Below are 23,782 nucleotides of genomic sequence, written 5' to 3'. Positions count from 1 at the left end.
TATGTGCATTTTTGTACACATTATGCGAATTGAGAACTGTGTTGCAAAATTCGAAGTGCAAATTTCAAAGGCAGGCTGCATCTGCGTTTCTGTATTGTTTAGAAAGCAGGAATTGGGTAGAATTGCCTTTAAAAATTCTGCCCTGTTTAGAAACTCCTTTTTTGAGTTTCTTCTGCTTGTTGTGGACTCTGCGTTGCCAACCAGGATTATTGAGCCATGGGCATCATCCTGATAATCATTTATCAAAGCTTATTAAAACCAACTGTCCTGAAATCTGAGGTTTACATAACACTACAAATTCCAGCATCACCTGGTCGCTTTCACTCTCAAGGTTCCCAGTAATTTCGGTCTCATCCACTGCAGAGCCAAGTCTCAGGCTGCTTCTACTCTGTGGAAATAGCCCCATTTTAGTCGCTCTCTTTTCTCACATATGCAAGCTGTGCTCATAAAGATGTTCCTCCCATGCTTTCCCTGTTCAGAATCCCAGCAGTGCTCAGGAAGTCCAGCTTTAAAGAAAGCCCAACACAATGGATATTGATCAGCCCCCTAGGTATAGCTGTTCCGGATGGTTATCACCTATGCAGATGGTTCCAACAAATTCCTTCTCTATGGTTCATTTCTCATCTCTATAAATCAGTAATTGTGACCGGCTCTATCTGGCTTCATATGTTGTTCCTCATTCCATCCAGGGTGAGTGGCATAAACTGCTCCTGCCCTTCAGGACAGGGTGAGGTGGAGGCAGGCTCACATTGCCGTAGGAGCTCCTTGAAAAAAATTGGGGGTGGGGCAAGGCCCCTCAGTTACCCCTCCTCAGCTGCTGCCCCAGAGTGGACGTCTGAAAAACCACAAAACTATGTGGGGCCAGCTCCAACAGTCAGAAAATCCCAAACCAAGCTCTACTTTAAAACCTCAAACTAAATCCCAAACCAAGCCCTGCTTTAAAACCTCCAATGAAAGAGTCCACCGCCTCTTGTGGGAGTTTGTTCCACTGTCTAACAGCTCTTACTGTCAGAAAGTTCTTCCTGATGTTTAGTTGGAATCTCCCTTCTTGTAAACCGATGTCATCGATTTGGGTCCTAGCTTCTGGAGCAGGAGAAGCGTGTTCCATCCTCCATGTGACAGTTCTTTAGATATTTGAAGGAGCCCATCATATTTCCTCTCAGTCTCCTTTTCCTCCAGGCTAAACATACCCAATTCTCTCAACCGTTCCTCAACAGGCTTGGTTTCCAGACCCTTTTATCATCTTGGTTGCCCAACTTTGCGCACGTCCCAGCTTGTCAACATCCTTCTTAAATTGTGGCACCCAGAACTGGACACAGCACTCCAGGTGTGGTCTGACCAAGGCAGAATAGAGCGGGACTATTATTTCCTTGATCTGGACACCTTTGCTGATGCAGCCTAGAAGAACATTAGCTTTTTCTTTTTCTTTTTTTTTGCCGCTGCATCACACCACTGAGTCATGTTAAGACCCCCCTCGATGCTTTTTACATGTACTACTGGCAAACAGGGTGTTGGCCCAGCGCCGAGGGCCTTCTGGTGGTTCCCTCCCTGGGAGAAGCAAAGCTACAGGGAACCAGGCAGAGGGTCTTCCCAGTAGTGGCGCCTGCCCTGTGGAATGCCCTCCCAGCAGATGTCAAAGAGATAAACAACTACCTGACATTTAGAAGACATCTGAAGGCAGCCCTGTGTAGGGAAGTTTTTTATGTGTGACATTTTAATGTATTTTTAATCTTTGTTGGAAGCTGCCCAGAAGTGGCTGGGGAAACCCAGCCAAATGGCCGGGGTACAAATAATAAATTATTATTATCTATGCATCTGGTTCTTCCTGATTAAGTGTATAACTTTGCTTTTGTCCATGTTTCAATTCATTTTGATATGTTTTGGCTCAGTTCTCCAATCTATTAAGGTCAGTTGCGGCAACAGTTGTGTGTAGGATCCCTCTGGTCTTCCAAACTGGACGCTTTTCCAGCCTTAGGCATCCAAGTTTCTAACAGTTGTGCTAGATCCAATTACTTATATGACAGTTTGTATCTCACCTTCCCTCTTAGGAGCTCATGGACTGTATCGTTGTGTGTCCAGTCTTATCCCCACAAGAACCCCATCATAACAAACATAAGAAGGGGCGCTGGCTCAGGCCATTAACCAATCTAGCCCCACATCCTATCCCCACAGTGGCCAACCAGATGCCTGGGGAAACCTGCAAGTGGGACCCAAAAGCACCCTCCCCTCCTGTGCTTTCCAGCAACTGATATTCAGAAGAATTACTGCCTTCCTCCAACCGCAGTAGGTCAGACAACTTGCGTATGATGTTCCATTGAGTTTCATGACTGAGTGGGAGATTTACACCCAGGCCTCTCACCTTTAAGCCCAATGGCCTAACCACTGCACGACGCCTCTCTCTTTCTCTCTCTCACCAAACCTTTGCATGAGACCTCAACACAGGCTGCAAAAAGGACAAGTGACTTTCCATTTCTGACTAACAGAGAACACCTCTCAGAACTGTTTTCCCCCAGCTCAACCCACCACCCTTCTGACCTTTATCTCTTCAGAGCAAGTGTTTGAAATACCACAGCCACTTCTGATTAATATCACATCGCCACCATCTCCCACCCCAAATGGTAAAGCATCAGAAAACCTCAACAGTGGGGTGTTGTTGTTTTCCCCCAGTCAGGCTCCAGAATTGAGCAGGGACTCTGCAAATGAGAACATGAACAGAATGAGCCCCCTGCAATGAGCAGTGCCATGCCAAAGGAGGAGATAGAGTCGTAGAACAGCTGGCCCCGTCCCTTTTTTCATTTTCCCAGCCCAAGTTTGGTTCTCCATTTTCCTTTTCAGTTGGCAATTTGAAAATATGAAAAAACAATGGGCAGTGGCAGAGTGCCCTACTCAAGGAGTGGTTGGGTGGGGAGAGCCAGTGTGGTGTAGTGGTTAAGAGCGGTAGTCTTGCAATCTGGGGAACTGGGTTCGCGTCTCCGCTCCTCCACATGCAGCTGCTGGGTGACCTTGGGCCAGTCACACTTCTCTGAAGTCTCTCAGCCTCACTCACCTCACAGAGTGTTTGTTGTGGGGGAGGAAGGGAAAGGAGAATGTTAGCCGCTTTGAGACTCCTTAAAGGGAGTGAAAGGCGGGATATCAAATCCAAACTCCTCCTCCTCCTCTTCTTCTTCTTCTTCTTCTTCTATCCAATGCTCTGAAACACCTTTGTACTGCTCCTTTCGACCTCTGAAAAACCAGAAGGTTAAAGGTGCAGTTGTTTGTGAGCTTTGCGACAGCGCTGCTCTCTGCACTTTGAAGTCCCAGCAAGCGGGGCTTCCAAGTGCAGCATCCCTTGACACCACAATGATGTCAGGTGATGGGCAGATGGGCTGCCCCCGCAAGGTTCCTTGTGAAGAGGGATTGGCCATTAAACCACTCTGGGAACTGTAGCTCTGCGAGGCAAATAAAGGTAAAGGGACACCCGACCATTAGGTCCAGTCGTGGCCGACTCTGGGGTTGCAGCGCTCATCTCGCTTTATTGGCCAAGGGAGCCGGCGTACAGCTTCCGGGTCATGTGACCAGCATGACTAAGCCGCTTCTGGTGAACCAGAGCAGCGCACGGAAATGCCATTTACCTTCCCACAGGAAGGTATCTACTTGCACTTTGACGTGCTTTCAAACTGCTAGGTTGGCAGGACCAGGGACCGAGCAAAGGGAGCTCACCCCGTCACGGGGATTCGAACCGCCGACCTTCTGATCAGCAAGCCCTAGGCTCTGTGGTTTAACCCACAGCGCCACACACCTAGCGGAAATAAAGAGTGATCTGCCTAACTTGGTTGGGAAACCTGTGGCCTTCCAGATGCAGTACTACAACTCCCATCCTGGCTGACCATCAGCCATGCTGGTCTAGCAACATCTGGAACGCCACAGGTCCCCCATCCTGGTTTAACTAGTGCGGGGGGGGGACCTCTGGCCTGCGAAGCTCTTTTGGCCAAGCCACAGCAACCTGCCTGTCACCTGATTGTCAGGGCTTCAGAGAATTACATGGAGCAAAAATGAGTTGCCTGACGTCTCTGTGATATTCATGGCTGACAGGTGAGCACCCCTGCCTAGTCTGCAGGGCTTGGTGGAGGGGAGATAAGGATTTGGCCCACATCCAGTTCTGAACCCTTGATCTAATCCCTACATGGCAGGGCAGGGGGCTGGTTTCATTGGAAGGGAGTGGAGCTTTGTGAATGGGACAAGGGAAGATGACAACCATTGATTCTCCTGGATTGGCCAAATTTTGTGTAGCCGCTATTAGGCGTAGGAAACAAGAGCTTTCTAATGTCAATATGCAGGCGAAGGCAAATACTTAATTTTATGTATGTTGTCTAATTTTAAATTGCTGTTTTGGCCTAATCTGTATTGAAATTGTCCTTTGTTTTTTCCGGTGCTATGCTTTGCTGACTAGTTGTACGAGTTAATCTGGTCTGTGACCATTTAATAAAATTTGATTTGATTTGATTCTCCTGGATAAGGAACAGATTCAACCAGCTATAAATATAGAAACATTTCCACAGCAGAGGGGTTTTCTTATATATAAAAAACTACCAAACAATCTTTATTCTCAATCTCAATGTTTCCCAACCCTGATTGCTTTTCAGTTCAGCCCCACTGATCCAGCGGCTCAGTTGGCAAATATATCGCCCATGGGCATCCAAACGCTTTTACACTGCGTGGCCTGGTAGAGAAACTCTTCCCCAGCCCCCTCTCGTGGGTCAGCCCAGCAACGCTCCTCCGCTCCATAATTCACCCAGGTCCTCTTCAGGTTCCCAGCCGAGGCCCATTCAACAAGTGCAGAACCCTAGGCGGAAGAGGAAATAAAAACAAAATAAAGCAGAGGAACTGGAACTCTTCCAAGTTAAGGGGTACCTTCACTGATCTCGGGCAGAGGTGTTTTTTTTTAAAAAAGTTCTTGATCTTCAGGGATCATTTCTGCCCCCAATTGACTTATCTATCATGTGGAACTCATGCCCACTGCAGAGGCTTCTGGGAAATATTCTCATGTATGTGCTCAGTCCCGCTGTCTTGACAGGCCTCAGTATCATGCCCTATGAGCTGAGAGTATGCCCTTGAACAGTGATCTACCTGGTGAGGGTCACAAACCCCTAAATGGGGCCCATCGCATCAGCAGTGTGCCCCATCGCGGTCATGGGGGTCGGCAGTTTGTCAAGACTGCTGTGTGCTGCTGGCCTTAGGCCTATTCACATATTATTAAACGTAAATCACTTGGTGACCTTTAAGGTAACAAGCGACTAATAACGTCTAACAAATGATAAAAAATATTTATTAATGTGAAATTTTATAATTTGTGCTTTCATTGTATATATATCAAGGTGGTTCACAGAACATAAAAAATCCAAAGAATCAGTTCATAAACATCTATAAAACAAAATAGAAACATCAGGAAATACTGGTTGGTCAAAAGAAAAATTCAGATTATGAAGGTCTGCCTAAACAGTACAGTTTTCAAAAGACTTATAAAAGGAGGAAGGGGGTGGTTTCTGCCAAACCAATACAGGCTGGGAGTTCCACAGGACAAGGCCTGCCACACTAAAGCCAAACCTCAGGGGAATGGGGAACCACCACAAGTGCCCCGTCAGAGGATCTCAGTGTAACACCCGTGGCGGCAGGCATGGTGTCTTTCAGAGACGTGTGTCCGTCACTGTTGGTTTTCTCCCTGAGGAAACCATGACAAACTGTGTTCGGGTGAGGTAAAATGTACTTTTGGCCTCCAGACTGCTCCTGAGAGAATAGGGATGGTTCTGGAGAATACAAAGTTGTTACTGCTCTTAGAGATATTTGGATTCTCCAGAACCATTACCTCACCCAAACACAGTTGATTGCCAGGCTTGAATAATAAAGGCAATGCACTACCTCCCTATAAAGGCCTCACTATTATCAAGGGCTGGGCTTGGGCATTACTCCACAAAAACCTAAAAAAAATCATTAAACAATGTTACATAACCTTTTTCTTCACACATGGTTTCTCTTTCATGCGAAGCCTGAAAGCAGTAATCTCTCTCAATCTCTCTCTCGGCTGCACCTTAATTAAACCTAGGTAGCGGCCATTGGGGGACACGGGTGGCGCTGTGGGTTAAACCACAGAGCCTAGGACTTGCCGATCAGAAGGTTGGCGGTTCAAATCCCCGCGGCAGGGTGAGCTCCCGTTGCTCGGTCCCTGCTCCTGCCAACCTAGCAGTTCGAAAGCACGTCAAAGTGCAAGTAGATAAATAGGTAGATAAATGCTCCAACGGGAAGGTAAACGGCGTTTCCGTGCGCTGCTCTGGTTCGCCAGAAGCGGCTTAGTCATGCTGGCCACATGACCCGGAAGCTGTACGCCGGCTCCCTCGGCCAATAAAGCGAGATGAGCGCTGCAACCCCAGAGTCGTCCACGACTGGACCTAATGGTCAGGGGTCCCTTTACCTTTACCTATAGGGGCCATTGGTGGACAGAATAAAATTGCTTTTCAGGTTGAGCCGGGGCCACTTAATGGGCTCTGGCTTCAATTAAAAAAAAACCCAATTTCAGAAAGTCCTGTAGCCCTGCTGAATTTTCCCCTGACACACTTCTGTGTATTGAGACAAGAATGCAGAAGCAGCAGATTTCTTGGAAGCAGACAATCCGTTCTCAGACTTTCTACAGATGAGAAACACTGGCTGCATACTAACCATACATCTGAAGCATATACCCCCCCCCCCAAAAAAAATCCTGGGAACTGTAGTTTACTTCTCACAGAGCTACAATTCCCAGCACCCTGAACAAACTACAGTTCCTGGAGGGAGGGGAAATGTGCTTTAAATGTATGATGTGCACACAGCTACTGATGGAGGTTGAGATGTGCCAGTATACTAATAGGTAGGAAGAGAAGCTGAAAATTAATCTGCCTGGTAGCTTGGGAGGGACTGCTGGATTCATCCTCATGTAGTGAGTCGCAGGTAGCAGCTATAGGCAGGAACACTTTCTACGAGCTCAAGCTTGTACACCAGTCACAACCCTGTCTGGAGCAGTTGGACTCGCTCTTAGGCATCCGTGCCCTGTTTTTGTTGGCGTATGTCTGTCTCAGAAGACAATGGGGGAGTGAGCCTTTGGGGGGGTCAGTCAGACCAATGCAGCTGTGCCAGACTGGTTAGTTCCAAAACTAGGGTACTGGAATGGACTTCACCTGGGGATGGCTCTATTATTATTGTAAGTTTATTAAGTCCACATGCACACAATTTAGTACAAAATAGCCTTTTCTAATGCTTAAAAACAAGCAAGGATAAAGAAAGAGGAAGAAAAGGTTTAAAACTTGTGAAAAGGGAAACAAAATAAGGAAATAAAGTATACAAAGCAAAAAAGAATGGGAAAAAGGAAGGGGTAACTTCCAATTCATTGTCTGTCAGCTATATATAGAAAATTATTCAAAACATTCGCTCCAAGATAACCCCTGACTTTTCTACTTTGTATATACCAGTATTTTCACATGGGCTTAGCTCTGAAGGGCTGTAAATTGCAGCTGGCACAAAATTCGGCCTGTTGGATGCTGGGGAAAGCCAGATGTCTGAAGCATAACTCTGAAGCTGGGCCGGCTGTGGGCAAAGCTTCCTTTAAAGGTTCAGAGTCCTAAAGAGCTTGGGGCAAAGTTATTTAAAGGACCATTTTCACTCATATAGTCCTGGACCAGCCTAAGTTCTGCTTTGGTGGGCCTTGAGTTTCCGCCTCAAAATATCGGTTAGGTTGACCTACACACACAAAACTGGGCCTTCTCGGTGGCGGCCCCAGAACTTTGGAACTAATTTCCTATTGATTCGCACCTTGCCCCAGTGTTGGTGAGCGCTGGAGACCTTATTCAATGCTACCATTAATGAAGTTGGTAACCATAGAATCCAAGAGTTGGAAGGGGACCCTGAGGAACATATAGTCCTGAAATGCAGGAATATGCAACTGTTCTATACAGGGATCGAACCTGCAACCTTGGGGTTATCAGCACCACGCTCCAACCAACTGAGCTAACTGGCCAGCTAGGGCATCACAGAGCAGCTGCTTAATTTTTCTGTGTGTTCGCTGCTGTGGCTTTTCTACCTGTATACTTTGCAAAGTCTGGTTTGTGTGTTGCATTGTGAGGCCACAGGATACCAAGTCCCTCTAGCTCAGCAATGTCTACACAGAGTGGCAACAGCTGTGCATGGTATGGGGTGTTTTCTAACCCAGTAGATGCCAGCGATTGAGCATGTGCTAATACTACTCCGATATTGCTCTTTCATACTAAAAATGCAGAGCTTCATGCAACGTGAGAAACCATGCATGTGTGCTTTTATACAGGTCACAGAATTCACCTCTTCATGCTGCAGAAATAAGTACATACAGTGGTACCTCGGGTTACAGATGCTTCAGCTTACAGACGCTTCAGGTTACAGACTCCGCTAACCCAGAGATAGTACCTTGGGTTAAGAACTTTGCTTCAGGATGAGAACAGAAATCGCACGGCGGCGGCGCAGTGGTAGGCCCCATTAGCTAAAGTGGTACCTCAGGTTAAGAACAGTTTCAGGTTAAGAATGGACCTCCAGAACGAATTAAGTTCTTAACCTGAGGTACCACTGTACAGCCTTGATGATGACTTCATTTCCCTGAGAGAAGAAGGTGTACTATTGCATATGCAAGGATCTGGAACTTGCTTTATTTATACAGAACGAAAGCAGAGATTCTCAGGAAGCTCAGCTCTGTCCTGGTAGCATATTCTGCATTTTTCCTCCCAGGGCAACTGCATTAGATTGCTGCAGTATTTGCAAGGGATACTAACCTCCTTAGAGCCAAAGTACCACACAGCTTGCACATCTTGGTGTTCGGCTAAGGCCCGGCTCAAATGGTCCCAGTTGCCAGAGATGATGTTCACCACTCCACCAGGGACGTCCGAAGTATCTAGTACCTGACAGAGAAGAGACGGACGCCATTTGTTGCAAAGGTGACTGGCACTTTAAGACAAACTCCTAGAGAATTCTGGTCACATGACTAGAGCCCGGGAGGTTAGTTCATTGTAGCCTGGATGAGACCTGCTAACGCAGTTGTTGCTTTGTTCAATTAGTAACCGTACCCTGTATTGCCTCTGCAACTATTTCCTGACTGCACCATTGTACTGGCCGGCACCAAAATAAATATTGGAGGCAAGATTTCAAAGGTCCCATATAGGCTATGAGGCAAACTGGAAACACATTTTAAAATATGGGTTTATTGGTAACACACCAAGGATTATGTAATATCTGGTTTTTGTTTTTTTAAAAATAATGCAATAACCCCATTGTCCTTGGGTTCTATACAAAAGTGCCTGAAATTTCTTTTGTTGGCTACAGCTCCAAAAGCTTCTGGCTGGTGTTAAGAGTTTGAAGTTCTAAATTGCACACTTTTTTGTCCCATTTGGGTCCCAGAGGACTACTGGGAGAGATCCACAACATGTTGGAATACTTCAGGTGTGCCACGGAAGAGAATGGACTGTGCAGAATGTGCATCGACATTTGAGGGATAATGTAACTTTTCAGATCTTGTGTGGGAAAAGAGTAGAAAAGGAAGGAATCTGAGGCATTGACTTTCAACTGCATGTTACCAGCTGTCTCCACTTAGCCATCTGTCAGAAAATATACAAAACCGAAAACCCAGACACTGTACTATTGGGCAAACACCATCCACTCCAGAAGCATACAGTCCCACAGATATGTGTGTGCTCCTTTTCATTCCATGTAAAAGTAGTTGGGGATTCAATGCCTGAACATTGCAGACGGCTCTTGCTTCAGAATAATGACAGCTACATGTTCCTTCATGGGAAAATCATAGCATTCTCCTTACCAGGCAGCAGTAAAGGAAACCTGGGCTAAAGCAAACACTTGTATCATTTTAACAATCATGGCTTTCCGTGAAGAATCGTGGGAACTGTAGTTTGTTCAGGGTGCTCAGAATTGCTAGAATACCCTTCACAAAACTACAGTTCCAGGATTTACTATTGTTTTTTGTAGGGTGGGAAGCCATGATTGTTAAAGTGGGATAAGAGAGAAGAGAGAATCCCAAAGGGTTCCTGCCAGCAATTTTACAAGCTTTTTGTGACAGTGATTTATGAATTAGTCACTGCGTAATTTTGAAATCACTTGTTATTATAAGCCTTTAGTTCTCTCAAGGGGAAAATTATAACTCCCTCCCAGATTTTTGTATAAACACATTTTTTTTATTAGAGTAATAAAAATGAACACCAAACCAGAGAGAACAGAAAGCTGCAAGCTGTTGCTTACAGCAGGCATAGGCAAACTCGGCCCTCCAGATGTTTTGGGACTACAACTCCCATCATCCCTAACTAACAGGACCAGTGGTCAGGGATGATGGGAATTGTAGTCTCAAAACATCTGGAGGGCCAAGTTTGCCTATGCCTGGTTTAGAGGCTTTTACACAGCAATATATAGCAATAGCTTTAAGTTCTGTGTTCATTTCTCTTTCCCATCTTGGCTTTGTCTGACATCCTTTCTGTACAATTTGTGTCCGCACTGTGAAGATAGGCAGTTACTCTTCCAGATGGACTTCCACACTCAAATAAAGGTTTTAGAAGGGATTTGATAGCCCTTTCTCCCTTGTGTAGGTCAGGTGTGGGGAACATTTGTCCTGCTAGATGTTGAACTACAAATCCCATCACCCCCAGCGAGCATGGTCAGTGGACAAGGCTGATGGAAGCAGCAGTTTAGCAACATCTGAGAGGTTCCTCACATTTAGTAGGTTATGAAGCCATGCCAGAACATGTAAAAATCTAAATTATTTGCCACGCCCTTGTTTGAATGAATGCTGTATTCCAATAATTGCTCTTTGCCATAATTCCCAATACCACTGATTTGGGATTAAGCAGCCAGCCATCTTTGAATTCTTCACTATTACCTGTTGAGCTGCTGGTATTATAAACTTGATTAAGTTTGGAGAGTCCTCGTGGCTTACGAGGAGACCCTCCCTGGAGTCCAAAAATGTCCTCTTCGGATTCCAGGGAGGGTCTCCTCGCAAGCCACTAGGTGCTTCCCATTTATGCGAATTTCACAGGCACACATGGAGGCCCGGAATGTAACCTCCGCGTAAATGGGGAGTTGCTTGTAGTACAAATAGATTTTTAAAAAATAAAAATTGAAAGGGAGTTACAGCTTGTTTATTATTCTGAGCACCTGCTGCTTAAGAGGCCCCAAGACCTTGACAAGGAGAAGACTGATTCCCCCCTTAAATTGTTGAACTAATCCTAGTGGCCAGAAACAGATAATTTCAAACTAGATAGTTGTACATTCCTGCATCAGTGATGAAAAGGAGGTTGCATTGTTGGCAGGAACCTCTTGAAGAGTCTGTGCAGGGAATTGGAGAAACGCCCTGCGTCTCCTTGGGATAAGACTTATTTGGTCTTTTTGTCTGTTCTCAAACCAGTTGCCATTGCAGCTGTCATCCTCAATGTTTTCAGCTGCACAGCTTTCTATGCTAAAGAGCCATTGGTTGCCCCGACTACAAAATGTTTTGCAGTATCCTTACTTTCCTGAGGGGGCGCATTCACACATGTGGCAAAGTAAGAAGGTGGACGTGTAGCTCCACTCTCGCCTCCCGATTTATATATGTGGATTGCGGTACTTTAAAGGCTAATAGTTTTAGGTTTCTCTGACAAATGGACACTAGGCTATATGCATAAGGAACATCATTCCGTGGTGCAGAATCAGGAAGTTACTCTCTTTTCTTTCTCAAGCTGATAATAGCTATCATTCCTGGTGTTTCTTAATATCAAAGTATACTAAACAATAGGGACACGGGTGGCGCTGTGGGTTAAACCACAGAGCCTAGGACTTGCCGATCAGAAGGCCGGCGGTTCGAATCCCCGCGGCGGGGTGAGCTCCCGTTGCTCGGTCCCTGCTCCTGCCAACCTAGCAGTTCGAAAGCACGTCAAAGTCAAGTAGATAAATAGGTACCGCTCCAGCGGGAAGGTAAACGGCGTTTCCGTGCGCTGCTCTGGTTCGCCAGAAGTGGCTTAGTCATGCTGGCCACATGACCCGGAAGCTGTACGCCGGCTCCCTCGGCCAATAAAGTGAGATGAGCACCGCAACCCCAGAGTCGGCCACGACTGGACCTAATGGTCAGGGGTTCCTTTACCTTTATACTAAACAATGGTGATAAAGTAGAACCACCAACTCACATAGATCAAATGGAGATGGTGTCCTATTTGATGAACTACTTAGGGTTGTTGTTGTTTTGGCTAAAGTTGAACTTTTAAAAAAAATATGGCCAAAGTTGTTGAGGATCTGAATAAACAAAGTTTGAGCTATTTTTAAGGTCACACACCAAAATCTACACTTCAGTTGCCATACATCTGGATTTTTGGTGATTTCTGCCCAGGCACTGCTTCCAGCTGCAGCATTCAGGCTACGTCTGGGAAATACCAGGCAACCCTAGAGTTACTATAGAGGTGGGCTGAGAGTTTTGGGATAGGTAGGGCTGTAGCACATGCTGCTTTCTTTTTGAACTTATTATACAGACAGGGACTCAGTGCTGAGACTTCCAGGTCTTTTATTACAGTAGATAGTTTAACAAGTTTACTTTAGAGAAGTATGGTAATATAGTAATATAAGTTTATTTTGCTCTTATGAGTCCTGATCTCAACCTGACTGGTTTCTTGTGTCATCCTCTCCTCTAGAATGAAGTACAGTGGTGCCTCACAAGACGAAAAGAATCCGTTCTGTGATTCTCTTCGTCTAGCGGTTTTTTCGTCTTGCGAAGCAAGCCCATTGACAGATTAGTGGATTAGCGCTATTAGCGGCTTTTAGCGGCTTATCTGCTGATCGGATCAGCTGATAAGCGGCTTAGCGGCTTAGAAAAAAGGGGGGAGGGGAAAAAACCAGCAGGAACTCACAAGACATTGTCGTCTTGCGAAGCAAGCCCATAGGAGATTCGTTTTGCGAAGCACCTCCAAACGGAAAACCCTTTCGTCTAGCGGGTTTTCCGTCTTGCGAGGCATTCGTCTTGCGGGGCACCACTGTAATAAGGCAGGGGGGTTCACAACATGATGAAGATGAAGAGCCATCATTTTAGCTCCTGCTCTGCCATGCTCCTAGAACCAGCCTGGTGATTCCACTGGGTTGCGTTCTTGAGCAGACCCACTGAAGTTCATAAACCTTAGTTAATCATGCTGATTCGTTTCAATGGGTCTGAACAGGACTAGCATTGGATACGACCTTCTCTCTCTCTCTCTCTCTCTCTCTCTGCTTTGCCTGGTCACATAGATGGAGAGTCTCACAGAAAGGCTCCTCCACATTCCTTGACTAAATTGGGACAAAACACTCTGGGCTCAGCACTGTCTTTTGCAATCCTTGGCAAGACAAATTCTGGAAATGCATATACAACATCTGCCAAAGAGAGTGCGGTTTCTGCTTAGGATGCTTTCATAAACGCCACACGAGGTTCTCTCTCTCCCCCCCCCCCAAATCCAAAAGTGGCCCATGAAGAAGAAATCGAGAACATAAAACATGGCAACGAAATTCGAATCCTCACACCGAATCAGACCGGTATCCTGATCCACACACCCAAAGGAAAAAGCAGAAGTGGGAAAAGGCTGCCATTGTGGAACGCTATTGTTGCCGGTTCCCTCTCACCCCGCAAGCAACTTGACCACTGCTTAAGTAATCTTGTTATATTGTATTGGAATGTGGTTTCTGTATGTTATTATATTTGCTATTGTTTTGCCATGTTATTATGGAATTGCTACTGTTGTGCTATGTTATGAAATTGCTGCTATGTTTTCCTACGTTCTTGTGAAATTGTTTTCATAGGATTTGCTTGAAATTAATCCCTCGTTTCTTGGTTGTAAGCCTCTTTGAGAATGAGTTTCTGGGTGGAAAAAGGGCACACAAGTAAAATGAATGAATGGATGAAATGCAGATAATGGGATGTCTGCTTGTCGAGTTCATTTAATACATGCTCAAGTACAGGTAAACAGACAGAGTACCAATAACAATATTAATTAATTAATTGATCACTAACCATATTGCAGGGGTTTGCATTGCAGGGGCTGGACTAGATGACACTTTGGGTCCCTTCCAACTCGACAAATCTATTATTCTACTATATCGTCATTTATCCATGAATAACGGGCCAATTCACTGTATGCCCTTGCTACTAAAGTGTGTGTTGGCCGTTTCTTTTTACGTAACATACGGAGGTAACAGCTTGTTTCCTTTCATTAATGACTTGTATTCACGTATTTACAGTGTAGTACTGATATCAGCAATAATATTCTCCACCCCAGTTTTAGTAAAAAAACAAAAACAAAAAAAAACCTACAACCTCAATGAATGTTGTTAGGATATATTTATTCCTACTTTCAGGAGAGGCTGCTGTGGAAGGCAATGGCCTCTCTTTTCACTGGAAATATTTAAACAGAGGCTGAGCAGACACCTGTCCCAGATGCTGTAGTTGCTGCAACCTGAGCGGTCCCTGGAAAACCACAGATGCACTGACACCCTCCATGAAACTGTCTAATATCCAATAATAATAATAATAAAATTTATACCCCGCCCTCCCCAGCCAAAGCCGGGCTCAGAGCGGCTAACAACAGTAAAAATAGCATAGTTTACATAAAATCACAGTCAATTAATTGAAATACATTTTAAAATCAGTTCAGAATCAAATTAATGGCAACCATTGGGCTAGAGTTCTATGAAGATTACAGAAGGAGAGAGAGGGTGGAACAGCTCTGTCTTGCAGGCCCTGTGGAAAGATGTCAAGTCCCGCAGGGCCCTAGTCTCTTGTGACAGAGCGTTCCACCAGATCGGGGCCCAGATCAACAGCTGCCTACGCCTGCAGCCATCACTTTTACCTTCCGACAGAGAATTCCACAAATTAATCCCATAATATGTAAACAAGAGCTTCCTTTTGCCTGCCCTGAACTGTCCCCTTGTCTGTTTCACTGGAGGCTGCTGCTGCTGCCCTCTTGCGGGTCTGAGTCATTCCGAGAGCGGTTTTCCCTAAACCACTTTCTTCACACTGTGCCTACATTTTATAGAAACTTGCATCACATTCCCTCAACTAACACTGCCCCCCCCATCCCCTGGGATTATTTCATTGGAGGAGTTCATTCCCTGGACAACTATATGTGACACATGCCCAACCTCACCAAGCTGCACTCTTGCGAAGCCAAGTTCTGTATTAATAATAATAATAATAATTTCATTTCTACACTGCTTTATATTTTTAAGGAAGAAACCTTCAAAAGTTATTATTAAACTATCAAATAAACTATCAAATAAAAGTTGCCCGCTCCCAATTTAAAAAAAATAAAGAAAGGAAACATTTAGGGTGCATTTTGTACATGGGAGAACAAAAGAACTGCATTAGGAACAGAAGGGATGAAAACAGGAAGCTTTCGTTTCCAGTCTTGAAAATCATGCTTATTCAAGCAGGAAAATGAAGGGTGCCGTGACCTCCCAAAACTTCCTCCATTCTGCATCCCCAAAGCACCACCATTTGTGAATGAGGCTGGTGGGGAAGAGAAACTGAGAAAGCTTCTTCTTTCCCCGAAAGAGAAAAATTCTTGGGGAGGTGCTATATTCATCTCCTGCCTTCCAGTTAGCAAATCACGTTTGACTGAAGTGGCTAAGCAACACCTTTTTCATCTCCCCCTTCTTATTCATTTCTTTGCAAAACAGGGGGGGGGGGAATGCACCTCTCTGGAAAAGCTGAATTATCCCCCCATATCAGAGCCAAGTACATGTCTGCTACTGTCTTCAGTTATGCAACTTATGGAGCGCAGACTTTGGGTTTCCCCAAGTGAGGGAATCTGCATTCCTTCATGGGGACCACAGAAGCCACACTTGCCTGTGTTCATGCCAGAAGTTCTTTTAAAAAGGAACCGTGCGAGAAATCCCCAGGCAAATGGGTCAAAGAGAAACCTCCATGGTCCAGCTGAATGAAAAAGTGGGTGCCATTGCCCTGAAAATGACATCCCTGGAAGTGCAATGCAGTCTGATTTCCTCCCACCTGCATCTTCTGACTTTGCTCAGGTGTTGCTACTACTGACTGAAGAGGATGGGAGGCCGGTCTCTCCTTTTCTCCCCCTTCCTGCCCTTGACTCCTGGTATCTTGTACTTCAAATGCAGCAAGCCATGCACCAGAAGCTATGGTTAATATCTGCCAGAACCGCAGCAAGGTGAGAAGCTGGAGGAGGCGGATGGAAGCCAGCTAATGGGACGAGGAGGAGGGGAGTTGAATTCTTCCCTGGCTCAGATTAAAATCCAAGTCAGAGAAAAACTGAGGTGTACTGGTGTAAGTGCAGTGAGTTGCTGAGATTCATATTCCAAGTCAAAGTATATGAAATTGAGCAACATGGCCAATCTAAACCCTTCCCCTCTATAGTGGGGATTTGGGATCATTTTAATAACAGATAGGGGAAGGAAAAGGGGTGCATGTAGAAGCTATGCTTACACTGTCCCTTAAAAACTTGGAAAGATCCCAGCTAGAAAGATCCCAGCGATACTCTGTCTTGGATTATCTTGGCACGCACACACATCAAAGGTTCTAAGATCTATACACTTAAATGCTAATGAATCCAATGAGAACAAATGACCGCTGCATAAAAGACCATCTGAATGGATGGAGTGGACACAGAGATACACTTTATTTGATCTACAAATGGGACAAGGAACCTCCTGCATCCCTGAGGGTCACAATCCCGTCCAGGGGTCGCATGGCAGTGGTGAGTGGTGCCAGAGACAAAAGTGGACGGAGCAGCCAGTGCAAAAACATTCAAGGAGGGTACTAAGCAGAGCCAGTAAGGGCTGTGGCCTGGCAAAAGTCACAAGGACCAGGCAGAGAGGCCCGGGGGCTGCATTTGGTCCCTGGGACTCAGACCCCCTGCACCCAGATCTACAAATAGGCTAGAAAGAATCGTACCTGGTAGAAATCCAGGGCGAGTAACGGGAACCGCTCGCTGGGCACCATCACCACACAGTTGCCGCGGACAACAGCAGGAGCCAGCAAGCTGATGAAAGCGAGGAGAGGCTGTTCATCGGGGCAGGCGATGCCGACGACACCGAGAGGTTCCCGAAAGAGGAGGGAGGCACCGTACAAAGAGGTTTCCTGCAACAGAGAGAGTAATTTCTGTAGATAATATATGTGAAGAAAAAATAGACAGAAGCAGTAATATTCTGTTAATAATAAATCAGACAAGTAACGGATATGGAAGGGAAGGGAAGTCTAATGTTCATGAAGAAACTTACTGTTTGAAAGTTGTTCTATTCTTTATGTGTTTTATGATGTTTTTGATTTGATGATAATAAGATGGTGTTGTAAAGATGTGATAGGGAACAATAAAGCATAAAGAAAAAAAAAGCAAGCAGAAGGCGTTCAGTGAGTGAGGTTTGGGGGGGGGGTTAACATAGACTGTGAAAGGGGATAATAAACCCACCCCCAAATGGAAGCTCCATGTGGACACCCCCACCATCCAGCCCGCTCCCCAAAGTCTGCCTTTCTCTCTGGCTAAGTGCAGACATCCTATGGTGCTCATTAAAAGATGGAGACTAAAACACAGGGTCACCCAAACAAAAAATATGTGCAAAACCTCCCATCCAGCTGTTCGGCATCTGGGAGGAACTGCAGCTGACCCTTGGGATATAGGAGGTTTCGTGTCTCTTTAATCCAGGATCTCAGCTGAAGGCCTTCCCCATCCTCTGCTACTGGGTCCTTTTACCGGGACATGCCAGGAACTGAAGCTGGGACCTTCTGCCTGAAAAGCCCATGCTTCCCTGCTGAGTTGTGGCCCTTCTCCCAAACCTTTCCAAGCTTATAGAGCCAAGCCCCCCAAAAGCTATAGGGGTGGGGAATGTCCTACGGCATGTGCTTAGCTCTATGGCCCTGCCTGCCCGGTTCGCACCTGCACAGCTCCTCCGTATTTATCGGAGTACGCCGCCCAGTAGAAGAGCCGCTGCACGCAGAGGTCCACTTCCTGCAGAGCCGCCTCTTTCTTGGCACCGGCCAACGCCTCCAGCCGCGATGCAACCTCTGCTCGGCGGAGTTCCAGGTTCTCAGCCAGGTAGTACAAGATCTGTGCCCGGGCATGAGGCGTCTGCTTTGCCCACCTGGGGAGACCAACTCCGTGTTAGATGGGGGGAAAGGGCAGGCAGAGGAAATGTGGGTTCTGGTGGTCTCACACCTCCTGGCGATGTGCACTTTGGAGACCACAGAAGGCTTCGTTGCTCTTCCTAAGAACGCCTGAAGAGCCCCTCTCGGACCAGATGGAAGATCCCCACCCAGCCCAACATTCTGCTATTCCCCACAAGAGGCAGGCAAATGCCAGAGGGAGAGATGCAAGAAAGGCAGAGGTGAGTGAAGGCTGCTGAAGAAGCCAAGGAGTCTCCCCCTCCTGCTGTGACCAGCTCCCCTCCCCTCTGGTCTCCCAGTACAGAGAGAGGAATGAAGAGGGTGGAGCCAAGAGGGACAAGGCGAAGGAGCCTTGCTGGGGTAGGACCCAGGGGAGAAGCCTTAGAGAGCGGTGGGAGGGCTCGCAACTGCCTCACTGGGGCAAGACCTCCAGGGAAGAGTTGCTGTGATCGCTAGGCCTGTGCTGTTTTGGTTTCTTTGGGGGGGGGGGGAAGAGTTAACGTCACAGGCCGGCTCCTGATACTACAGTGGAACCTCGGTTCTCGAACCGCTCTGTTCCCAAACGTTTCGGCTCCCAAACGTTGAAAACCTGGAAGTAAGTGTTCCAGTTTTTGAAAGTTGCTCAGAATCTGAACATCCAATGCAGCTTCCGATCCGCAAAAAAGCCTAGCTATCAGCCTATCGGAAGCCGTGCCTCGGAATTTGAACGTTTTGGAATTCGAACGTCCTTCCGGAACAGATTACGCCCAGCTTCCAAGGTTCCGCTGTGCCACTAAGCTATGGCACCTTGTGCTGTGAATCTCCGCCTGCTGTCCTCCCTGCTCCCTTCATCAGGGAGAAACTGTGTTCAGCGAGTCGTGTTCTGTAAGTCAAGTGTGCTCAGGGCGGCACCCTAACGCAACTCAGCACTAATTTTTCCATTGGTGCATTTGACTTAGTTTGGACCCAAGATTTACAACTTGGAACTAAAGGTGGGCAGGACCAAAGTGCCATGACTAGGCCTGGCAGTGGGCAGACACCTCACACTTGCACAGACAACGGACAAACACAGGCAGCCGGGGTGGGGGTGGGGGAGTAGAGAAGATTGTTCAGGAACAGGGGAGATTTAGGGCAGATCCACACATCCAAGGCTCATTTAAAGCACATGGCTTCCCTCCCCCCACCGCAAAGAATCCTGGGAACAGTACAGTAGTTTGCTAAAGGTTCTGGGAATTGCAGCTGGGGGGGACAGACGGACTGCAGTTCTGAGGATTCTAGAGGGGGTGGCAAATAATGTGTTTTAAATATGAATCGGATGCACTCTAAATTTATGCTGCAGATCTGTCCTTAAAACAGCTGAGCAGTGGCAAGGACGTGGGCTGATTTCCAGGAACCTCCGCCGAATTTTTTTTTTTTTTTAAAGAGGAGAAAGGAGGAAACATGAGCACTGCAGGAACCAAAAACATTTAAAACGTGAAAAGTCATTCAAAGGAACAGAAACAAGGCAGGAAAACGAGCAACAGACGACACTGGAGGAGTCGCCAGAAATAACTGGTGGCAGAGGGAAGAGAGCATTCCCACAGATGACATAGCAGAAAAGATGGGTGTGGACATCTGGCAAAGGTGGAATTGGAAGCCCCCTGAGCTTAATGTCATCGCTCCAACACTGTCAGGAAGCGAAGCTGCCTGTATCTTAGCAGCTGCCTCTACATCTTGTCACTTTGCATCAAATCTCACCCCATTTGTCAAAAGCCAGGCCTTGTTCATCCCTATAGTGTCTTAAAAGGGAGGAGAACTGGATAACCTCCCCCCCCCCCCAACTGGAAATGATATTGCGATCAAGGGCCAGGATCCAAATATCTACTTGCAACATTGCCAGGTGAAAGTTTTAACGCTTCCCTGTAAAATCAGCAACCCCCACCCCCCAAAAAACTACTCTGATTTTGAGAAATCCCTTGGGGATTCAAAAGACGTTTGCTGTGTGGCATGGATGGCCTGATGCTCAGCAAACACAGGCCAAAGGAAGTTGCCTTATCTCAAGAAACACAGGCCATGGTGAAAGGGACTTCAGAAATACAGACCAGGAATGAAAAAATCAGGCAGCAAAGTTTCTTAAAGAAAAAGTTTTTTTTATTTGGATTTTTGTCAGACAAAAAGCAAATAGGGTGCATTCAGGAAAATGAAGAATGCCCACCCCTCCTTGGGGGTAGCTAACTCATATACCTTCTTGCTAAGCATAGTTCAGCCCCTTGGCATCCCTTTAGCCAATGATTGACAATTTCCTATGGTCATTGATGCATATTCATTAAAGCTCAACCAATTAATAAATTGGTGTGTCCTTTCGGTTCCAAGTTGCCTATTCCACTAGGTGGCGCTACTGGCTTATAATCTACTTAACCTCTGTACTAGTTCCAGGAAGTGCCCCTGAACCCCCTACTTCCAAGAAATGTGCCGAAGTGAGTCGTGTGGTTTAGCACCTGGAGCCTGGCGGTCAGCAAACATCCTGCTACTTGCCTTTGTCAGGGGTCGTTTCTCAGAAATGGCTTAACCTCAACTGGCAAACTTCCTGCAGGGGCAAGCTAGCTGCACCCACAAGCTTGCATGCTTGCTGCCTCTGCAAAATATCCTAACCACACTTGCTCTTTGCAAACAGTTGCAAACAGGAGAGAGGCTTTGCTCTCAGAAAATGACTTCAGGCTTTTAGCTTCTTAGATGGCTCTATAATGGTGTCAGAGGTTCTTAGCCTGGCTCTCCATTGGTCATCCTGACCTTCACCCCTTCATTCCCCCCTTTCCATCATGAAAATGCTGACCGGCACGGTTCTCCATTTTCGCTTGATGGACCTATAGGTACAATATCATAGAGAGCCAGGAAATGTACACTTCTGTGGATACACGGGCCTCCCTCTATGACCCTGTCAAGTCTTCAAATATGGTGCTGGGGAACCACGTAGGTGGTGTTCAGAATCGTGACCTCGCACGCATACCCAGCACTCAGACCTGTTCAGGCTCTTGGCCACAGCCGTGGTCATGTTCAGGAAGGTGTTCTCCCTCCACCCGGTGGCCATCTGAGAGGTGAGAACCATCAGGAGGCAGGGTATGATCCACATCCTGATTCGAGGAATGTTCGGTGGCCCAGAACAAAGAACTGTACCACCAACACAGAAATACCACAAAAAGGGTAATACCACAGGCCAAAGGGTAGGTCATGTGGGCCTCTAACTCCTGGCCCTACTGAGGCGTGAACAGCGTCTACACACAAAACGTTCCCACTCTACACAGGGAAAAGTGGCTGCCTGACACTGATACACTGCTAGGCCTCGGGAGCTATAGGGATGGCAATAGACTCTGTAAAGTTCAAAGGCTGGTCCTACTGGGTGGAGGTCACCTACGTGGTCTCTGACCAGGGCCTATGGAGGCTGAAGCCTGGGGTGGCAACCCTTATGCAGCCACAAGAATACCCTACCACATTCAAGGGTATTAGATGTGGAGTTACCAGGCCCAGTAGTTCAGGCAGTATTCTGGGATTTTTGGGAGGCTCGAGCCACCATGACAACCACAGGTGGGGCTGCAGGATTTACTGGCACTTGTTCAGCAATTTCAATGCGCACCTGGTTCAGGCTCCCTCCCCTGCAATATTTGCATTAAGATAGGCTCCGTCCCATGCAACACCTGGATTAAGATTAGGACCTGGTCTACCAGATGGGGTTGGTACAGTGCTCTACCCCCTGAGTGACAGTTGGTTACCCCCCCCACAACAGCAAGAGCGGTCCAGAACTCGATAGATTTCGACCGTCTCTGCAACTTCCCGTAGGAATAGTACCCATGTGCACTGGACAGTGGTGTGGAAGAAAAGCCACAGTGGGGTAGTGGGATGTTTCAATACGGCAACCTCATCAAACCCGCGCCTTGCACACTTCTTGCACAACTTCATCAATCGAGGCAGGGCCATTGTCACTGCCAATACTTCTGGGGAGGCCACTGTCCAACCCGTCAGGGTGCAGACAAACACAAGCAGGTATTTGATGCCCCTAACTCGAGGTAGTTCAGTGAAGTCCACAATCAGGCTTTCCATAGGGGTAAAGGTCACGTGTTGTACACCCGGTGGGGGAAGGTGGCCTTGCCTAGGGTTGCTCTTGGCGCACAGGACACACTTTTGGGAGATAGCAGCAATTAGTTGGGATAGGTTGGGGATGTAGAGTATTCTCCCAAGGTGTGCTTTAGCAGCTGGGCTTCCTATGTGAGTAGACTCGTGGTAGTTCTTTACAATCACGCTGGCTAGATGCTGGGGCACAAAAACACGGTTGTCTGGTAGCTGGAACCATCCCTCCTGGAGTGTTGCTCCTTCCTGGCGTGCCCACTGTTGCTCCTCCAGTGTGTAGCGTGGTTCCACATCGTCTGGAGTGAGTTGTGGGATGAGGGCTGCGTTGAGTGCTGGTGGAGGTTTCAAAGCTGCTTCACGAGCTGCGTTGTCTGCCTTCCGGTTGCCCCTAGTGACCATGTCCTGGCCTCTCCGATGGCCTTTGCAGTGCATCACAGCAATCTCTTCGGGACCCCATGCTGCTTCCAGTAACGTCTCAACTTCTGGACGTTAGCCTTGCATCCAGCTGCCAATTGCAGGGCAATGCCTTTTGCTGTTGGACTTCGCCTCAGAGCACAAACAACTCTTGGAGACTTTGGCTTTCTTAGAACTCTTGGAACGGCTTGCCTGGCTTGCACCCCCACTTCTGGGTGCTCTGCTGCCTGAGGAACAACTTGTAACTGCCTTCCTCTTCCCTTCTCTCAGCCTCTTTCCAGCCCACAATCCATCACACAGATTTATTGAAGCGTAGAAACAGCTTCCCAAAACAGCCTCAGCCCCCTCTGGGCTTGGTACTTTTTCTGGGCATCCTCTAGCCCCCTCTGGGCTTTCTGGGCGTCCTACAGCCCAGCCCCCTCTGGTCTGGCTGCCACTGTGGCCTGACATGCTGTCTTCAGTTCCTGCCACACGACCCAGGGCTTCCTCCCTTGGAATATTGGCAACAGCCAAGAATCAAGGCTGGCCCTTAAAATGGCTAGGACCCTTTGGTCTCTCTAGAACATCAGGCACGTCTGCTTCACAAGCTTCCACTGCGCCTGCAGACTTCTCAATGGGTTGGGCAAAGCCTGTTTCAGCCTGTGTACCCCTTATATTCCATAAGGGTGAGAACCGAATGGGGCACATTCACATGCATCTCCTGGCCAAACATGAACCTGTCTGCTTCTTCCACTAGTGTGACGGTGGCAGTGACAGCCCACAGACAGGGTGGCCAGCCTTTCACTGTGGAATCTAATTGCTTGATAGTCTCAAAGGCTTCTTGTTGGGCCGGTCCCCACTCAAAGGGGTCTCTTTCTCTTCCTCTGGTACTCTCATTTAGAGGTTTTGATAAAATACTGAAGCCACAACTTTAATCTTGTCTTTTAGGGATATCACAATCTCTGCCTTTCCTTGCAGTGACCTTCTGACAATTTCTAGATGGTCAGTATGTTCAGCAAGTTGTCTGGATAAATTAGCTAAATCTTCATCCCTTCTTTTACATTTTGTAAAGTGAACTGGTTGTGTGAATCTTTCACTGATTTCAGCTCATTCACAAAACTTTGTTCTCTGTTTTTCTTTTAATTTTAGTAACTTGTTCAATTTCTCCTT

At 46.9% G+C, this 23,782-nt stretch overlaps 1 protein-coding gene and 1 long non-coding RNA gene across 3 annotated transcripts in view; one reads left to right on the top strand and one right to left on the bottom strand.

The window, feature by feature from the left end:
- The window catches only part of LOC309517732, a 37,270-nt gene extending 28,387 nt beyond the window's left edge, over positions 1-8,883 (top strand). The window contains exon 4 of the long non-coding RNA XR_014213244.1: positions 8,758-8,883. This is a non-coding gene — a long non-coding RNA (uncharacterized lncRNA). The remainder of the gene's footprint in view (positions 1-8,757) is intronic.
- Positions 4,547-23,782, bottom strand: part of ALDH16A1 (aldehyde dehydrogenase 16 family member A1) — a 49,176-nt gene continuing 29,940 nt past the window's right edge. Inside the window, exons 15-18 of one of the 2 annotated variants that reach the window (XM_082196894.1) lie at positions 17,913-18,117; positions 16,934-17,119; positions 8,802-8,927; positions 4,547-4,822 (exon numbers count right to left, since the gene is read on the bottom strand). In XM_082196894.1, the coding sequence (XP_082053020.1) occupies positions 4,646-4,822; positions 8,802-8,927; positions 16,934-17,119; positions 17,913-18,117 (694 nt within the window). In that variant the 3' untranslated portion in view covers positions 4,547-4,645. Of the gene's footprint in view, positions 4,823-8,801; positions 8,928-16,933; positions 17,120-17,912; positions 18,118-23,782 lie in introns of those variants that run through there. The other variant, XM_082196895.1, reaches the window with a different exon arrangement.

Source organism: Podarcis vaucheri (genome assembly GCF_965113315.1).
Source record: "Podarcis vaucheri genome assembly, chromosome: 13".
NCBI lineage: Eukaryota > Metazoa > Chordata > Lepidosauria > Squamata > Lacertidae > Podarcis > Podarcis vaucheri.
Note: the sequence above shows the minus strand (reverse complement) of the source record. Positions and strands in the feature narration are given on the sequence as shown.